This window comes from Erithacus rubecula, assembly GCF_903797595.1.
Source record: "Erithacus rubecula genome assembly, chromosome: 13".
Lineage (NCBI taxonomy): Eukaryota > Metazoa > Chordata > Aves > Passeriformes > Muscicapidae > Erithacus > Erithacus rubecula.
In genome coordinates, this window is record NC_136665.1 from 8,297,137 (window position 1) to 8,317,767 (window position 20,631).

The 20,631-nt window shown below is 36.3% G+C and overlaps 1 protein-coding gene across 4 annotated transcripts in view; it reads right to left on the minus strand.

Annotated features, from left to right (window-relative positions):
• Window positions 1–20,631, minus strand: part of ERC2 (ELKS/RAB6-interacting/CAST family member 2) — a 400,862-nt gene that overhangs the window by 336,832 nt on the left and 43,399 nt on the right. For all 4 annotated transcript variants that reach the window (XR_013775763.1, XR_013775764.1, XR_013775765.1 and 1 more), the window contains one exon: window positions 10,612–11,028. Coding sequence is in view for 1 of the 4 variants with exons in the window: in XM_079317392.1 (XP_079173518.1) it covers window positions 10,612–11,028 (417 nt within the window). In the remaining 3 variants the exon portion in view is untranslated. The remainder of the gene's footprint in view (window positions 1–10,611; window positions 11,029–20,631) is intronic.

The following is a 20,631-nucleotide window of genomic DNA, read 5'->3' on the forward strand; positions in this document are numbered from 1 at the left end:
ACAAAAAAAAATGTGCACAACTCCTATAGCTGTCAAACTAAATATGTTAAACCAGCTCTTTTGCTCCTCTTCCCAGGAGAATATCTGCTCAAAGTGTCAGCATTTTGTAAATTACTAGTAAGCATTTCACAATATCCCAATATCATGATGCACATACCAGCTCCAAACCCTGTTTGGCAGCATTTGTAATTGCACAGCCTACACTTTCCCTTACTTATGGAGTTCATCACTGCTATTCTGCTCAATGGTTCCTGAAGGAAGGGATCATTGGGCAATATTCAAATACATTTGACATTAGACCTAAAGTTCCACAAAACTGAATGAAAGATGTTTGTGAATTCATAAATTCACAATAAGTTCATATACTGGGAATACTCAGCCTGCTAATAATGTATTCATAATTTGTTTCCAAAGAAATAAAAGTTTTTATGAAATTTTCTAATTCTATTTTTTCTATAAGACACAAAAACCACTCAGGTTTTCTGGATGTTTAAACCAGTATTTTTTTAGACTTTGCTGGAATTCAGGAAAGAATGGTTAATAAATTAAATAAAAATTTTGCATGTGGCACCTGGCTTCCAGATACATTTGATAGAGACAAGAAACTCCTCCTGCTGAAGGACACAGAGGAAACAAATTACCAAAATAGCCCCATTTTGGAATCCTTCCAGAAGCTCTTTTTACCATCCTGAAGCCCACTATTGTTTTGATAAATTCTATTATCTGAGTTGGTGTTAAAATGAACTTTTTTCCTGGGGGCCTATGCTGGTCTGTTCCCAATCTCTTGGTAAGAATTCTTTTTTCTGGCCAGTCATGCTGTGCCTTAATGATGCAGATGGGGAGTAAGCACTGCCAAGACCTCTGTAAACACTCACAATACTGTTGAGAGGCTGAAAGGTAACATTATTTTGATAATGGTTTCTGAAACTTGTTATCAGCACAAAATCTTTTCTCTGCCACATGTCCTCCTATGTGAAACTATGCCATTTGCAAGTTGAGAGCTGAAAATTATTCTCTCCAGGCAGAGCAGGAACAAGTGAGAACAAATTGATTGTTCTGACTGAAACATGCAGGTGTTCAGTCCACCAAGGCTCTGAAACAGACCAACATTTTTGTTGGGATAACAATGCATCTGCAAGAAAAATCCTTCCTCCTCTGCTGTAGTGGTACGTTTCTAAATAGAATATAGATTCTACTTCCTTTGTGAGAAAGCTCTACAAGGGGAAAAATGTTGTTTGTGGCATGTATGTGTAAAGGCACCATGAAATCAAAAATTCTACACGAGTCTGTTCATCATTATCGTGCTCAAGCTATGGAAACCTGCACAGGCATCTTTCATTTCATTAAATAATTAAAAAATAAAAGAGAATGACTGCTACATCTTAGGAATTATCAGATGGCAATTCCCCAAGGATACTGTAACTCTTCATCAAAACAGACATTTAATAGATGACAGCAAAGACAACAATTGAGCAGATAGCAGATTGGGTGTTCTCATCTATCTGACACCTGCACAATTACTTATGAAATCATAAGTAGCAACGAGCTTAATTACTTGTATTTGGAGACAGAAAAGTTCATCAACAACAACATTGCCCATGAGTCTTAAGATGTAGCAGACAAATGTGCTTTCTCTGAGAAAACACTCCTCTTTTGAATGGCAGCTTCTTCCTGCAGCTACTGAAACAAGGAATTCTGGAGCCGTGGGAGTGCCCAGTGTCACAGGTGCCCCAAGCTGAGATGCCCCAAGCTGAGAGAGGCTGTGGTTCAATTCAGCACTGCTAAAAACTTGCTAACACTTGAAAAAAGCACTGTTGGTTCCCCAATGTGTTTTGGCAGCTGCAGTATCAGAGCAGATATGGTGAAACTTCAACCTATTCAAAGAGGAAAATGACTCCTTAGTTTGCTCTTTCACTTTTGTAAATCAAATTACAATCCTTGACTAACACATTGGGGCCAAATTTCACTAATCCCTTCAGACTGCATTCCTGATTTTCTGTAGAAAGCTGCACTATCCTTTTCAATCTCCTTGCTTTGATTCTTAGACTTAGTTGTTCTAAACTGCATTCAGATCAGACTAAATTAAAATCTGAGTGGAATTGTCTTTGCATTGACTACCATTGTAAAATGAGCAATGAAAAATAACAAATAGGGTGAGATTGTGGAAACAAGACAAACACAATCCTCGTTCAAGAGAGCCATCTAGTGCCTTCATGCTCCATGTGAAGGATGCAAATCTTCACGTTAGCTACTGGCTGATTTTTAGGAATAATTTAGGACCTCATATTTTGCCCCATACTTTCAAATATCTAATAATGTATGCACTGAACTTTCTTGCTCAGCATCTGAAGACCACTGCTTTGGTTAACAAACCTTGCAAAGCAGATAATGAAAAAATAAAAATTTAATTAACTCAGTATTCACAGGAACTTGCAGAAAGGATCTCATGAACTGAGAAACTCCTTCTAAAGATCATGTATTAGAGAAATATTTTTCCAATATTTAGATTTGAGTCAAATAATGAGCTTAAGAAAACAAGCCCATATGTTTTAGCTTATATGCATTGTTATAAATATAAGCCTAAGACCTGTGTACTTTTATAAATAAATTTATATTCAGGGAAATTAATGTGTAAGAGCAAAAGTCAATTAAAGCAGTGCGACTACAAAAAAATAGATAACTAGATGCTAATTATCTATTAGTAAATGAAAACAATACATTCTCCACATGCCTGTTTTGAGGAGAAAGGTGTGTGACAAATGGAAATAAACCAAGAGGTAAAGATACTGGCTCCACCCTCAGAAAATCTATAGCAAACTATTTCCTTCTAACTGTGTAGCAGAAACTAAATCTGGATTCATTTATTCTCTCAAATCTAATCCTATTCCCCTTAAATCAGTCAATCCCATTGACCTCATCTGACTCAAAGTAGAAAAAAAAAAGAAAAAAAACAGAATTTTGTCCTCAGTCTTTTCAAACATACCCACATTTTTGGTAGATATGCCTTTCAGAGAACCTTAGGGTTTTTCACCCATATTCAGCCAAATCTTTATAGGGAGATGAAATGTATTTATAGCCATTATCAAATTTTGTATTTGTGCATAAATATACTGAGAGCCTTACAATCATGTTGGAATACCAGTCTCAAACTGTTAACAACCAAAAATCACTCCTATTATCAGGATTATCTCACAAGCCAAAAACTACATCTATAAAATTAGGATACAATCACCTATTCACTAAATCAGAAATACTGATTTGTTAAATAGTTTAATCTAACATAACACTTTTTCTTCATCAAGCTGAGTTTTAGGTGAAACTATAGAAAGGGTTTACATTAGCTGTGTTCTACTACTTACAATAAAACTTCCACTTTTATTACTAAAATAAGCCAGCACATACCAAGGCAAAACTCATTTTCTTACACAGAGTTTAAGACTTGTACCAGGAAAAAATTTAGCAAATGAAAAACTTTTTTTATCAGACTAGGGGGTGGAGTACGTTGTTTTTAAATATGAAAAAGCATTTTCTTCTTTCAGTCTTTGCATCCTTGCAAAATAAAAAGTATGTTCATACATCTAAATGTATAAATATAGATGTAGACACTGGCAGGAGATTGGCCTGTTGCAGTTTTCTGGAACTCCAGCTCATGTGACAATACATGGGTTTCCAGTCCAGGTAAAAGGCTGAATGTTTCCTAAGACAACAGTCTCAAGTCAGCTAACACACAGTCTCAATCAGAGAAGTGCACACTGGAATTTGAGGGTGGCAAACTCTCCCCTTCCCAGGAAATTCAGGTCTGATTCTGAGAAAATACCTCTACACATCAGAGTTGTGAGTCACCTCCATAAGCTATAGTCATTCATATGGAAAATGGCAGGAAGATGGAGCTAAAAGTTAATTACATTATAGAATAATGACGTTATTGGCACAGAAATGAGTAGCAGCATGTTTACAGACTAGGGAATATTAAAGAAACCAAAATCATTTTCCTCTATTTCATTGTGGAGTGTCTCCAAAATCTTTAGTAAATGTGGGAACTGAGCAAAGAGCCTTGCAAAGACAGTATTTTACGTCTGGGAACAATACTTGAATTACAGCAATTCAAACCAATCCCCAGATTGCCGTCTAAAGGATGCACTTTTCAGGAATGCTGGCAGGATCAATAGTGATCACATCCACACATGGAAAGGTACAGAAATCCAGCTTATTTATGGATCTGGTTTTTCTCTCCTCCAAAAGTAATTTTTTTAGTTGCTAGTTTGAGACATGGCAGTTTCAAACTGGCAGGTTTCTCATATATGAGATTCCAGACTACTGGTGGTGGTGTCATGGAGGTCAATCCTGCTTTTAAACTGATTTCTAAATGAACAAAGCTTTTCAATCCTTCATGGACTTATAAAAACTATTGCAACCAAGCACCCTGACAAGAATATCACAGGGCATAGCAAAATCTGAATGGGCTATGTTAGAAATAACAACTGTTCTCTAGAGCATAATTGGGCTCTGTCTACTTTCTCATGTCTCCAGCCACTGCCAACACTGCAGAGTTCTTCTGTATACTTAAGGGGTCACCTTAAAAACACATATTACCATTGATATTTTGATAAAAAGCAATTGTCTTTATAGCAAATGATAAGATTAAGATTTTTGAGTTGAGGCAGGACAAATAAAAGGAAAGAGGCACTAATGAACCTAATAAAAAAAGCTCAGTCTAGAATGGTTGTTAATCTGTGTAACCAACTTCAGGGAAGAAATGTTTGGTGTCGATAAAGCATTTCCTTAGTAAATTACTACTGGCTCCAGTGTAAGACATTTACAGTAAACACCAAAAGTCTGCAAGGCATCTGTTCTGTTCACAGTGGAAGAAGGAACTTTGCTCCATTAATAACTTTAAAAACATGCAATAACTAATTCACAATGGCAGTTCAAATCCTATCAGCAGCCTTCGTTATTTGACCAAGCTGAGTTCAAAGATAGAGCAAAGTTTTAAAAAACCCCTTGAAAGTTTAGAAGTACACTTTAAATTATTATAAAGATGTGTTGCTCTTCTTTCTACTAAATATAAAAAACCTGTAACTTTAAACTATGAGCAACAACATAATTTTAAGAATACATGCAAGATAAGAGTTAAAATGTGTATATAAAATCCTATATGATCTCAGAATTTGTTTTAGTGAAATTGTATGTCGTACAGAGAGGGCATGTGTAATATAGGTGTATGTATATATAATAAAATACTTGCTGGAATTTTAACATTTGACTTCACTAGAGACTTAGTGGGACTCTGCCTTAGGCAAGTTTTTAATAGCAATAATAAAAAAATACTTAATGGTACTTAGGGTAAATAATGTGTGGTCACTATGTTTTAAAAAAAGTAATACCAAACATCTGTGCTAGATTTCCACATGATAAAATCCCCATATTACCTACAGTTCTCCCAAAGTTACAGAGAAACAAATGCTTATTTAAAATTCTAGAAGAGACATGTGATAACCAATTTAAGAACTTTAAGGCAGGCATCTTGTGTTTTCTGACAGGAATGTATATTTAGTGATCTTCACAATATTTAACTCTGAACATGAAGAAAGATACAGTATGGTGTTATGGCTTCAAGACATTTTCAACCACTAACAGACCACGAATGTCCTTTTTCTTAAGTCTACTTGCAAAAACTACTTTGTTCCCTGCAGGATACATTAATTTCCCTATCAAAGCAAAAGCTATTCAAATTTTTAAGAAAACAACAATAAATTTCATCTATCTTTGAAAAGCACTAACAAAAATACTTGAGTGAATCAAGTTAGTTAAAGGCACAGGATTCAGTCTAACAGTGATAGAAAACCCAGTGCAATCTGGACAGAATTCCTCAGAAGGCACAAAACAGAGCTCAACCTTCTCTTAAGAGGCTGCATCTCCCAAACTGAAGCAGAAGCACATGGTCACACTGTCACTCAGAGCTACATTTGTTCTCTCTTGCTTTGTGAATCAGGAACACTAAGGAAACCTTTAGTTTAACTCTAAGCTGGGAATTCTGCTATCCCTGTGAAAACTTATTGCCCAGATTTTAAATTCCTTGTTACAGGGAAAGAAATCTAACCCCATTTTTTGCACAGTTTATTTCCCAACATCCTAGTGAACCTTGCAGACACCGACATTCTTTGCTATTCCTGTAAAGGAGCAGGACACCAACTTCAGCTTTATTCTCCTTCTTCTGCTCTATAATGGGCCTCACATTTGCCATTTCTAAGGCCCACAAACACAAAACTTGAGTAAAACTGTCATCACAAATTCGCTTCTGTGAACCAAAGTTTAAAGATACGTGGATTGCACACTGCAGAAAGGTACAATCTTTGAGGACCACAAAGTGACACATCACAGTTAGTCTGTACCTCCTAAGAAACTGAAAGCAAATGTAGACAAAAGATTGTTTTATTTTCTGGAGTTATTTCTCTGCCTCTAGTACTCCAGCCAATTCCATGACTCCCACCTGTACTTTCTCTAAGAAATTCCATCTAAAGCCTGGAGAAATTCCAGATCTTTGAAGGCAGCCATAATTATTAAATTCTGCTGAGGCTACTCATGGGGATGTGTGGGGGATAGGCAAGAAGCAATCAATGGCCTAAAAACAAGAAATTTTTGTATGATTCTTGGCTATCCAGCCAGTTAGAACAGTAGGATATTAATTTTTGGCAATGCGCACTCTTGTGTGAAATGGGCAGAAAATTAATAATTGACAAGGTGGTAAAGGCTAACAGAAGAAATTATTCCTCTCTACTTAGTTAAGTGAACTTTGAAAAAGTTACCAGCTAGACAAAAGCAGCTGTAGAATAACAACACCTCCCTTATCATTCAATTCCTTGTAGGATCAGTGCTCAGGGGGTGTAGCTCAAGGAGAGAGAACTGACATTCATTTAAGATATGGGTGTGTTGAAGAGGTTGCCCTTAATTCCCAATGTTTCAAGACCACTTGCTTCAGTTTCTCTCACAACATGGTAGTTCAATTCTCTGGTTTGGTAAAATACCACCCACCAGTAATTATTAATAGTTTTCTACACCACCATGCTGAGTTATCTAAAAGACAAACAAAATTAATGAACAGAAAGTAGAAATTCCAGCTTTGCACTGTTTTCAACACTAAGAAACAAAAGCATAAGAGAGAAATTACAGCTGCATTAAGGGAAAAAATGGTCAAAAGCTCAGCAAAATATGTGTAAGTCTTCAGCTTTCTCTAGTTAGGTTGGTACACAATTAGATTTCATTAACTGAAAAATTCAGATCAAAAGTAATTTTAAATGAAATACTGATAGCTAAGGGCTTATGAAAAGTCCATCTCTACAATACATGTTAATGTAGTGTTGAGGCTGTATAAAAATCAGAGGTCTTCAGTTTATTTTTTCCATATTCAACTTCATTCATACCATGTTAACCTTTTTCCACAGACAGCACTCTTACTGCTGGAAACTACAGCAGAATCTATCATTGTAAAGGTAAACTGACACACACAAATGCTATTTGTTGAATAATTTCATATGATGCTACACAGAATTTTATCATCCTTGTTTCACAGAAGCAACAAATCATTAAGGCTGGAAAATATGTCCAAGATCATCATGTCCAAAAGTCTTTGAAGATCTCCACCTTGTCAATAAGACTGGCAGAGTGCCACACTCAGTCATTTTGTGAACACCTTCAGGGATGTTGCTCCCATTACTTCCCAAGTTGTCCATTCCAGCATTTAACAACCCTTTCCATGAAAAAATTCCCATGGCATAAACAATTTCAAGTGCAGCAGCAGAAATAAAACAGCAAAACTAATTAAAGAGAAGAAACAGCCATCCAGGATTTGATCAAACAGAACATTATGCATGACCCAATACTAGTTTCTCAGAAATACACTCAACACTTGAGCTACACTCCAACCTGTGAAAATAAAGCAGAATATTTTAGATGATATTCTAAAATGACAAATATTTTGTTAAAGGTATAGAAAGATTAACACAATTTGAGTGAATACTAAATAATTAATGAATGAAATTCATTAAAAATGTATCCAAGTTCTAGCTTATTTTTAAAGCATTCTCAGGAGGAAAAAACTGTTTAGTAACCCTGCCAGGTGATTTACACAGTTAGAATGAAAACCTACAAACACTAGTTATGGAAAAAAAAATATATCAACCCACTGGGCAGGCTGCTGCAGAGGATTCAACCCAGTAACCTCTGTTTTATCATATTGAGAACCTGTTTTGTGCAGGATGAATACTAAAAACAAGGATAGAAATTCATATGAGCACTGCAGAACAAGGATTTACCAAGCTAAACATAAAGATCAAAAGTTGATCTATCTGGACTTTTAACAAATACATAATACTTTTAAACTATACATAATGTCTGATGTTACTTCAAAGCATGCAGACAACTTTATATAACAAGAAAGCAAAAGAAAAGATTTGAACCTCAGTACATTTTCCAAGAGTCCATCAGAACAATAAAATCCAGAGTCCTGGATAAACAAACAGACACCTACTAAAACATTTTGTTTCTAAAGAGTTCCTACAGCCTACATATCATACTTCCAAGGTCCCTACAACAACCTTCAAACATGCAGATGCTTGAAAATAAATAAAAATAAAACATATAAATACTATGTGCAACCTAAAGAGAGCTGGAGAGAGAAACTGCACCCAAAGTCTTGAATTCTTAGAAAAACAAGGAAATTGTGAGCCAAAATCTCCAACACATTAGACAGGTCCTGCCAATCTGGCTGGGACACATTCCAGGCAACAGATCTAGTAAAATTTTACACTTTGACCACTTACCAAGGTATATCATCATGTCATAAGCAGTAAATCCCATTCTACACTTGCAGCACTCCAGACAAAAGACAACCTCTACATCCTCATATAAACTGAGGGACAAACAACTCCTTTTCCCTGCCTCTGAGAACAACTTGGGGGGGAAACATCAAACTAATTCAGTATAAACACAGGAGAAACATGCACAGTCTATAGGTAGCAATAATACCTGTTTTCAGCATGCCTTGGACTAATCAGTAAATTGAATGCCAAGTGGGCTTTACTTGGAAGCTTACATTTTATCTATTTTTCAAGCTCAATTTAGCTCTATTTCGCACTGTCCTTGATAACCATTCTCATTAGAAATTTTCTTCAAATTTCCTCATGTCTCTTATATTGCCAAATTGGGATTCACAAACTCAATTGACACTGATAAAAGAGATAAAAATACAATCACACAATCACCTATCCTTGAAAACAGAGTGTATGCAGACCTAAATCCAGAAACTTGTCTGCTAGTTTATAGAATTTATTCAACAACCCTCCCTCATCACAAATTCAGTATCATTAGCTCCTTAGGAAACATCTTTCAGAATCCATTAATGCATTACTTCAGTTTTAATTAAAATTCTGCCTGTGAAAAGATTCAGGATTCACACCTTCACAAGAAAAGGTCATTGAAGTGTATCACAAAATTTTCCACTTTCTAAGCTTCAAATGGGCAGCAGAAACTACTGAGTCCTGCAAATTCTAGATTAGAGAAGAACAAAGTAAATATAATTTGTGCATAGCAAAGAAAATATTTTAACAACAGTCTCTAGATCTAAATAGCTGTTCTTAATCCCAAGCACTAATTCTTAAACTCTTGCACTAATTTCATTTGCCCTTTGACCTGTCAGGAAAATTGGTTTTTTTAATAACCACACTGCTGATAAGTTTCTAAGCAAACAGACATGTTTTTTCCTGACTTCCCTTGCTGTATAGGTTGTACATGATCTCCCTGCAAATTTTCATCCTCCTTAGCAAGGTCTTTGTGAGGAAGCCCTGCCTTGTTTGCCTGATACAGTCACATGAGAACACTGCTGGGATCTAAAGGGGCAGGTGGGCTTGACACCAGGCCACATTTTCCTTTAATTGTACTAATCCAATAATCCCAAATCCAGTCCCAAAAATGCATTTATAAGTGATGTGGGCAGCTGGTGCTTGGGATAAAATTTTGGTTTTCTCAAAGTAGAGCACAGCCAGCAGCACAGTGTTTTAATGTAACATTATGTTATATTTATGTAAAAAGTTGGAGTATCCTCACATGCTAATACATTAGAAATACACATAGGCAGAAGCCTGTGTTTATATGGAAGGCAAATGATTTTAAAACACTCTCTTCAAACACTAGAGGCATAAAAATCCAATACAAAAGTAGCATGCACTACAGCTACTAAAGGTAGCACTCATGACTCTTTAGAGCAGCAGCACATGCCACTTCCCTCTCCAGTAGGTCTAGTCTTCACTTGCCAGATATCACTTTGTCAAAATGAAAGGATAAAGAAATTTTGCAAAGCAACATTTCAGAAACAATAAGCCCAAATATACCTACTTCTCTTCCATAGTTTCTTCTTCTTGCTTTTAAATATCATACAATCCTGCTGAGTACTTGTACAGATGCAAAACAAATGCATGTTATCCTTTTCATCCAAAAATTAGATCACAAAAAGAAAGCACTTCAACATTCTAATATTATTTCTAAAACTGCAACAAGTCCCATGACTATTTTTAACAAAAATATATATTTTAAACAAATAAATGAGTTTTTATTTACCTCTCTAAGATGCATGTTTTCCTTCTCCTTCTGATCTAAAATCACTTCTAAATGATTAACCTGAGATTCAGCTTCTGCCATCCTTCGAGTTCTCTCATTGTCATCTTCCATTCCTTTAGAAGGCAAACCTTTACTTTGCAGCATCTCTAGAAGCTTTTTTATTGATTCATCTCTGGCATTTAGTGTTTGCTTTTGTGTTTCAATCCTAAGCTCCATTTCTTCTAGAGTTTTTCTCAACAGGAAGAGCTCTTTAGCTTGTCTATCATGTTCTGCCTGAAGCCTTCGAAAATTCTCCTCTGTGAGCTCAATGGTAAAATGCTCAGCACCTCGGTTCCCACTTTCTTGCTGGAGAAGATGGTTAAGGTCTCTCTGGGTTCTAAGCTCATCTTGAAGTGCCTGGATTGTCATTTGCAGATGCTGCAATAAAGAAGAAGAAAGAGAAAAAAATTAGTTTAGGATCAGAATGTAGAATTAGTATTTGATTAAAGTTTTGTTGTTTGCTGTTACAAAAAGTAATTAGAATTAGTAATGAAAGTATACCAAATGACCTTATAAAATGCCAAATGCAGGTGACAATATTTGTAATGATATCTTTCAAGTGCTTCTAGAAAGAAAAAAGAAGACAACATACACAGACACAAAATATCAGCTACAGATAAAATTAATAGCAACAAACGCAAACACTAGGCAGTGACATCCATCAGAACAATCAATGTGTACCTACAAAGTTCAAAGACTCAGTATTCCATGTTTTCTAAATTACTTCATAGACTACAGATAAATCTGCTCTTCATGTGGCTCAACACTACTGCTGTTTATAAAGTCAATCAAAGCCCTCACTATAATTAAAGGGGACTTTGGGGAGGGGCTGAGTCGGGGCTAGGTGGTTTCATTTTTTTATTTTGGAAGCTAAAGCTATGAACAATTTTAGTAAACAGGATTACTGTATCTCTAAAAAGCAAACAAAAAAAAACCCACAATAAGCAATACTGAATTTTGAAAAATAAATTTACTGCAAATAGTGGACAAACCTTTGTTCTTCTGGCATCCAAAAACTGAACAGCATGGTAAATGAAAAAATGAAGCAAATCAACATAAAGGTCAGATGCAAGCAAAGGAGATTCAACAGAAAGAACTGAATTCAACAAAAAGTATCTTCAACAGAAAAAAATAATTTTATTCAGTTATACAGAAAGGCAACAACAAATTCACAGTACTCAAATATGTTCACTTATAGACAGACTTTACTCAAGAGATGTGACAAAGAAAAATATATTTTAAATAACCAGTCCCATAGCAAATTACAACATTCCCACTGGACACTGCTGTTCTTTTACACTTTTAGGTTTTTCAGAACACTGTAACTTGTCCTAAAATATTTATACTACATCTGAGTACAGGGATCTGTCACTGTTCCAGAGGTACGTCTTGCATTCCTTACTCAACATAGATCAAAATCAAAATGGATTTTGCCCATGTTAAGGTTGAAAACAGATAATTAGCCAAAATTTCTATGGTTTATGGTGTTCATTTCAGATTATATCTTTATCTGACAATTTGTTTTTCTTCTTATTTTTTCCTTTACTCATTGGCTACAAAGCATACTGAGCTTTTAGAAATATTAACTCCTGAACAGGCTTACAATCTGTACAAGAAGACTTTTAACTGTAGGAATTAGGGGTCTTAAATATATGTCATCAGACCTTTTAGGTGAAATTGATGTTCTGCAACTCCACATTCTAACAACAAGAACAACAGAAACCACACCAAAACAAAAACAAAACAAAAAAAACAGCAACAACACAGACGCCAAACAACAAAACTTCATTTCATTTGTTACTACCTTCATGTTTTACACAAATATATGTAACCTGTCAGGTTTTTGCAATTATTTAAAGTAAATGAAGAAACCTTGAGAAACCAACTATTTTAAATCACCTTTAAAAACCAACCTTTTGAAACAATGTATTTTATCAGTTATTTCAAACAGGAAAGAAGTATTGACAGTGGAAGAATTCAGAGACTTTGAATTTGTTTTATCATTAAATAAGCACTACTTCAATGTATGTCCAGATCTTAATTCTCTTAGTATCTGCATCTTATTAGGCACACACTCAGTAGAGAGCACACACATTTAGGCCACTAATTTAGAGCCATGTTTTATTTAATGGCAATTCTTGTATTTTCTTAATCTCATCATCTTTTTAATTAGCTATAATAAGCTTAAAAACTCCAGTAAACTCAAAACTCCTTTAGATGTAAGAAACTTCCCCACCTTAAATCTAATAATGTGCTGACTGTGTGACCCCAAGACTGACTACACCTGCTGGATTACAAAATTATTTCACTGTTCTATTTCTAACACCTGACCAAGAACCTTTTCTGTACTGCTATGATACAACTAAGAAACAGCAACACTCAGTAACTACCAGTACCCCTGAAATAGTAAAATTTTTTTCCCTGACCTGAATAATTAAGATACATCCTCCCAATGTTAAATCAGACAATATTTATTACTTCATGCTGCAATCTATTTACAAATGAATGTTTTTCCAAAGTCGAGTTGTCTCTATATATCAAATGTCAGTATATCTAAAAATCTAGCTGAGCATAAGAAAACTAATTCTAAAATATCATATCTTAACCCACAAATAAGAGTGAACTTGACATACACATTGCCAACACACAAACCTTCTGAATGCAAGCAGTAAAAACCAAAAATTGTTGGATCAACATAAAAATAATTAGAAATCGAAACTCAAACAGCAATTCTGGTTAAGATAAATAACACAAGTTCCTCTTGTGCCCCCAGCAGCCTGTGCATGCTGTCCTTAGGCTCTACCCAGAGCCACGTTTGTCACTAAGCATGACAGTAGTTCTGGCTGCTTCCCTGTAATTATGTTAAAACTAACAGTCTCAACTGTGGCAGACTACTGCTACTTTGACATAAAAGAATCCATTTTGGTACATCTTCAAGACTGAGAACATGGTGGACCAGATTTAGACTTCTGCTGGCAAAGATTTTTGTATCTGCAGCTTGCTAAGGAAAGGAAAGAACAAATGTTGTGAGGGTGGAAAGAAATTGTATAATTAACTGCAGGGGAAGGAATGTGGGAGTGCTGTGAATATCTGTCACATGGCTGTCCTTACACACACAGAACTTTACAGGATTTTTTTAAAAGTCCATGCAAGATCTATCACATTTTTTAGAATTTCTATTTAAAATGGATCAATTGACCAGAAGTATTTCCATGCCAATGTCTTGACAAATAGTTGTCTCTAGTTTTTCAAACCTTCTCCACAGCCCAGGTTCAAGAAGCTGAGAATCCAGGGAACTGTGAATTGTCTCATAAACTGAAACAAAACTATAGAAGGAAGATTAAGTAACAGCTCTTCCCAGACTTCAATTCATGTTCTATGCAAGGAAGTTCCTCTAGTCTATGCCAACTAACTACACCCAAAAGAATTTACTGAGAACTATCCTGCCACAGTGTGCTTTGGACCACATAAACCCTTTCAGAGCATCCCAAAGCCACAGACATGGTGAACAGTGGAGGGGAATGAATTCCCAAGGAGACTCACCGATTTAAAATTGTTGGTCAACTTACAGAAGCACACAGCTTCTCATGCTTTGCACCACCAAAAGCAAAGAACACATTCAAGAGCCCAGTACACTGGATTTTAGCCCCTGATTCTGTTTCTTTCCCACCCAAGTAAATAGAGAATTGACAGGGCTAAATCAGCTGACACAATCTATTATCATTTTATATTTGCCACTGCCCAGAGAAAGACTGTCCAAAAAAATCCTCCTGTGCAACTGTATGCTATAGAAAACCACAGCTATATCTGAAGAATACACCTGCAAATTATACTTTCAACCAGTGTCTCATTCTCTAAAATAAAGCTTCCTTATTTCTTCCATAATCTGTCACTGTTCCATTTTAATTTTTCACAATATGTGGCTTTATCATCAAAACAGACTACCTAAAGCTTTCTTATGAACTGCATCTAAGTCAATTTGTATGTTAAATTTAGTTGTGCTACTGAAATAACTAGGAACATTAGACTTGCAAATATTTGTAACTATATTGTTAAAGAAAAACATGCAAATCCTATTTTTCTTCTGTAAAGAAAAAAAGGAAACTGAAGATACTTTCTTCATTACTATAAATTAAAAAATTATTCTCAGGCATTTCCTGATCTGCCTATTACAGTTCATAAATCTGGTATCCAAAAAAACACCACTGAAAATCAGTTGACTAGAATTTTGCCTGAGTAGACAGGACTGACAGAAAGATTTGGAAGAAGACAGATCTAATTCGTGAGGAATCAGGAGATTCTGACCACACATGATGAATCTTCAGCATTGAAAATCCTGAGCATGAGATGTGAGGGAGCTTTTGCATAACACTGCTGATATAACCACATATCTGAAAAGGGAGAAATCTTGTCTGACTTTCCTTACTTTTTCTTTCTTTATGCCTTTAAATTTGGTGTCGTGTCAAATTCTATAAAGCTTTCCCTTACAACCATGCTTTGCAAGTTTAATAAGGCATCTTGTCACGTGCACTTAAATCTGCATTTCTTACACAGATGTGGTGGGCTGAGCTTGGCTGGAGGCCAGGACTCCACCAAGCCATCCTATCACTCCTCTCCTCAGCTGGATGGGGGCAGGAGGGGAATGATGAAACAAACCTTATGGATCAAGGCAAGGGCAGTGTAACAAAACAAAAGAAAAGGCCATGCACAGAAGGAAAGGCAAACACAAGATTGACACTCTCTGTCCCATGAGCAGGCCATACCCAGCCATTTCCTGGCCAGAAGGGCTTCAGCAGAGCTGCTCCAGATGACAAACCTTGTAACAACGTCCATCAGTTTCTTGTTCAAACCTTTCCTCTTCTTCCTCCTCCAATACTAATCAAGTGCCCACCAAGCTGCTCTATAACTCCCCTAAGCTTGCCCCTCATCTGTGCTTTGCAAGTCAAATAAGGAATCTGGTGATATATATTTAAATCTCAATTTCTTAATACAGACATATTTAATCTGAAGTAACAGACTTCACTACTCAGCTTCCCTGGGTCATCTTACACAGGTACCTTTGAAAACAAGTATTGCCTAAAGACTTGAGGTCATTGAACAAAAATGTATCCACATGCAAGCTACAATGTTTTATTACTGCAAATTCCAGAGCAGTTTTGCGCCTATTTCTTAAGGAACAACCTGTAAATATATTACTTTCCAAATTCCCTTGTTTGCTGTGAGTTAAGAGATGTTGATGAGCCAAATCTTGCAGCCTGTAATCGCAAGAACCAGAAGGTCAAGAGGAAGGAATGTTGAGAAATGTAAGAAGTCAAAGACTTGAGAGGAATAATCTGCAAAGATACATGTTTGGCTGGGGGGGGGGCGGGGGGGGGGGATCCAGTTTTTTAGTTATTTAAAGGAGGAGGTTTGTTAAAACCTTTGTCATCACTATCACAGCAAAATGTAGGGGTTTGTATTTAGATGATCCTTACCATGGCAACTTTTAAGCAGTCCAATTATGCTGCTATAACAAGACTGGCTTCCTTTTTTTCACCTCTGCCCTTTGGAGAAATACTGCTAGTAGTGCCAGAGTCACTAAATAGTATATTAGCTGAGTGAAAAATCATCAGTAACAAATACTTCGGCCAATATGAACACATGTGAAAGAATGTGTTTGCAGATTACTTCTTACAACTTACAGGAGGAAAACACAAAATGCTTTTTAACAAGGCCTGGAAACCAATGTCAGTTTAAGAAAAGCAGATTATTATTTGTTTCTCAATAGTTCTGTCTGCAACATTAACTACCTAGCTAAGAATAATGCACAGTTTAGAAGTCCTGGATACTCAAACATAAATCCTAGGCATCCATATTTTAAAACTATTCTCAACAGATAAAATAACTATATATTGTAAGAAATCCTCCACCCCCTCATGAACTCCAGTTCCTCTGATACTCTTTTATTGCCTAAATAAAAAGTTTCTCCTTTTTTTTTCAGGACTGAAGCACTTAAGGTTCCCCAAGGAAGCTTTTAAACCATTTGGGATGAGAAACCTTTACCCTCCCCACACAAAATTTCCCTCATGGCCTTGGCTCTACATAATCAATACTTGTGACTTGTATTCTGACTGCCCATTGTTTACCAAAGATGAGCAGAATCCTTGTCCTACAGCTAATCCCAGGAGTAACTGCAGCCACTGAACAGAAACATCGTCTGAGTTTCCCATCATCACAACTCTAGGAACGTGAGAAAACACTCAAGGCTTTGTCCAAACACCACAGAAAATTCCACTCCCCCATGGACATCACCCACAAGCCCCACTGGTATCAAACAGACACAAGATGAGAAGAAAAACAAAAAGCTTTGGAGCACATCACTCCTAGCTGTTTCTCATGAAATAGATTTCCAGTTATCTCCCCAGCCTTTTATCTAGAGGGAACAGTAAGGTTGCAATTCTGCTGATGCACAGTCTGCTGCTTTCTGGAAGCCTTTGTTTTCAAGATTGCCTTCTCTGCTGTTAAAGCTTTCCAATGAAGAAAGATTTAACACAATAAGTATACCCCTAAAGCAATAATCACAAGCTTTCAGAAGGTAACAGTACATTATCAAGGGTTTTCAATTTGCTCTATTTAGACAAGGTATTTGTACACATACACAAAGCTCTCAAAACATTGTGGAAAAATTCTTAGAACTGAGTGTTGTTCATTAACAAAATACTGCTCTGTGTATTTAGTACAGAATGAAATTTTGTTTCTGTTTTACTTCCAAAAGGAACAAAAAAAATTAGAGGAAATTAAAAAAAAAAAATTCTCCATGATCTCTAAGTTCAAGTCTCCACACACAAAGCAGACTTTTTTCCCAGAATACAGATGTTCAATATCAAGCTTTTTATCAAATAGCATTATATTCCTCTTTTGTTATAATTAGTGGGGTATTATGTATTCAATGCCAAATTCAATGTACAAAAACAACCATGTCCAGATTAAGTCAGTAAGTCACAAACAGGTAACTAAAGTGACTGAAAAACTATTGAAATATTATTTGTCTCAGCCTCACCAAGCTACAGGATTTTAGTTCATTTTCATTCCATGAAATTGATTATATATTTGTTATCAACATGAAAATTGATTAATCAAATGTTGGGAGAAGCTAAGAGCATTGTTTTTTTTTTTTTTTTTTTTTTTTTTTTTTTTTTTTGGTGGGAATATTTTAGGGGGTTTTAAAGAACAAAAAAAAAAAATGCAGAGCTCTCCTGAAAGTGAAATCACATATGTCCCCAGTGGACCAGCAACAGACTGAGCACTACCCTGTCAGATTCCAAAAGAGATTATTGATGTATCGGAGTGCAGTTTTCTCTCTCAGAAAGCTCTAGGGACTACATAATTGTTTAGAGGTTTTTTTAAACAGTAGTAAAATGCCATAGAATCAGCATTCCTCACTGCTGGTTTAGGGCCCAAGGAGAAATTAGGTTTAGTGATGATCACAGTGGGCCAAGAAATTAAAACAAAATGCACATAATGGGAGCATTTAATTTAGAAGCAGGATTGCACGTGAATTAAGATCTGTATTTGTCATAGGGCACTGAGCTCTATTCCTGCTTCCATGGTCATGGATGACTGAAATGCACCTGTTCAAAAACCTGTGAATAATTGCCTCCTTACTACCATGTCCATGGGATTATGTTCTGTAACACCAGCTAAGTTTGAACCATCATGCAAATTATAGCTAATGAAAACAGAAAATTAAGAATTTGTTGTTTCTGATTGGCAGCTTTCCTCCTTCCTTTTGGACAGTAGAATGCATTGAATGCATTGTGTAGCCTGCTGATTCAGTCAAAATAATAGCATAGCAAAAATCTTGGATGCTAAACAGGCCTATTACCTTCTTATTTCAAAAACACTGAGGTTGGGGTACTTTAAAGGAATTTTTTTCAGGCACAAAGTCAAGAAATTGCTTACAAAAGGAGAGTATTGAGATCAAACAGAGTCACATTTCAAACACGGAAAAACTTGTGGTATTTGATCTTTCAGACCCTCCCTTTTTCTGCTTGAAATTTTGCTATGGAGTTTCTGCTTCTGGCAGAGAACTCATTATTACCTTGAAAAAAAACGAAAAAAAAAAAAAATTAATCCTTTTCTTACATAAAAAACCAAATTGAACCGGGCTCTATTTTCCTATTTTGGAGTCTGCCTCTAATGAAATATCCCACTTCTTTCATGAAAGAAATAAAATCTGAGGAAGGGGATTTCTGTGGACAAAGTGCAGGTTCTGCTGAAGCTACCAAAGAGAAATGTAGATAAAGGAAATCTTGAGAGATGCCCAAATAGTTTTCCCAATTATAAAGTTATAAGAGATCAGAACAGAAATAGTTGCTACTGTCAGTAAACAGGAAGTCACAAAACACTGAATGACGTTAAAAAAAATGGAAACAGCTATTTGCATAATATGCAGTATGTGCTTCTTTCTCAGAGGACTTTAATACCCCACACACTGTAAAAGTTAACGTTTCATATATCATATCTGAGAAGCAATACAGGGAACTCCAAGAGACAGAGCCTACCAGTCTCTCCAGTGGGGATTTTGGTGATTGCTCTACACTATATTGAAAGACAAAAAAGGAAAGTTCGAAGACCAGACAAAACCCCAGCACTGTATTGCAAACTGTGATGTTTAAGTGAACTGAGGGCCTGAAGCTTCTATACAGGAAATCTCCATTGACAGAAGAGACAAATGCAGAGCATCACTGGAAGCTGTGGGAAGGGGATATCTTAATATTTATGCTGACCTTCTTACCCTTGCCACCTTTCCATTTTGTAACTCTCTAGCTCTGTTTTTTTTTTAATGCAGCCACTAGAAAAATTATATGAATATAAGTTATTCACGTGACAATTTCAAGCACAGCTTTCAGTAAGCCAGAAATACAAGTTGCAATTTCAACCTCTCTCTGGTCTATTTTAATCAGCAAAATACATAAAAGAGCACTCTTCAGCTTTCAATTCTTTTTCACTACTAGGAATAGTACTGTGAGTTGATTAACCATAATACATAATCATTTCCTATTGAAACAATTTGAAAAGGAGCCTTAGAACTATGTGTTCTGATACAGCTAAAGGAAAATGAAAAAAAAATAAAATTAAAAAAAAAATAAAAGTCAATACAGAGATTTCAGTGGCTCCACTCAAAACACAGTTCAGTTAGATCCAACAGTGACAAATGATGCATCACAAAGCAAGATGACCATCTGGAAAGACGTTTCATCCTGGTTTACTGAAGAAATGCAGAAATGCAACAAAGAGAAATGATTACGGCTCAAAAAGATCCCTGCAGTTAACAAACACAGGCTTTCACAAGTTGGGACAACTTTGGTTTAGCAGTGAACTTTGTTAAATCTGGATTTATTCTTGTCAGATTTCGCAGGAGTCTCTTCGCGGCCTGAAGGAACCCAGGACATCTCCATCAAAACTCTGCAGCTATGGAGTGTTCCCACAAGGTGGCACTGAATCCCCAGCCGCCAGAAAACCCTCACTGAGCGCAGAAAGCCAAAAAACTACGGCCATGTGCCTAACGTAAATACCCTATGACCACCTACATAACATAATGAAATGAGACTATCTACGGATTAGAAATCACAGGACAGAAAAAATAAAATTATCAAGAAAGTATTTTAAAGGAGCTGGTAATTTCCCCCTTATAATTCAACAGCTGAAGTGGGAGAACACACAGACACATATACCACAGGTGTGTGTGTAAATAAATACACACACACACACACATCTACATCCAGGTCGATGCACAGATGTTCAATGTATACACTGACTGACAGCACTTAACCAGAAATCATGTTAACCTTGGCTCTTTGTCCCAGGCTGTGGTACAGAACCAAATGTCCCTGCTGTCGAGCTGGTTTCCCTGCCCTGGTGCCACTGCACGGGTGGGGCAGTGCTGAACCCAAGCCCTGTGTGCCCTGCAAGCACCGACAGAGGGACACAGCCCGGTGC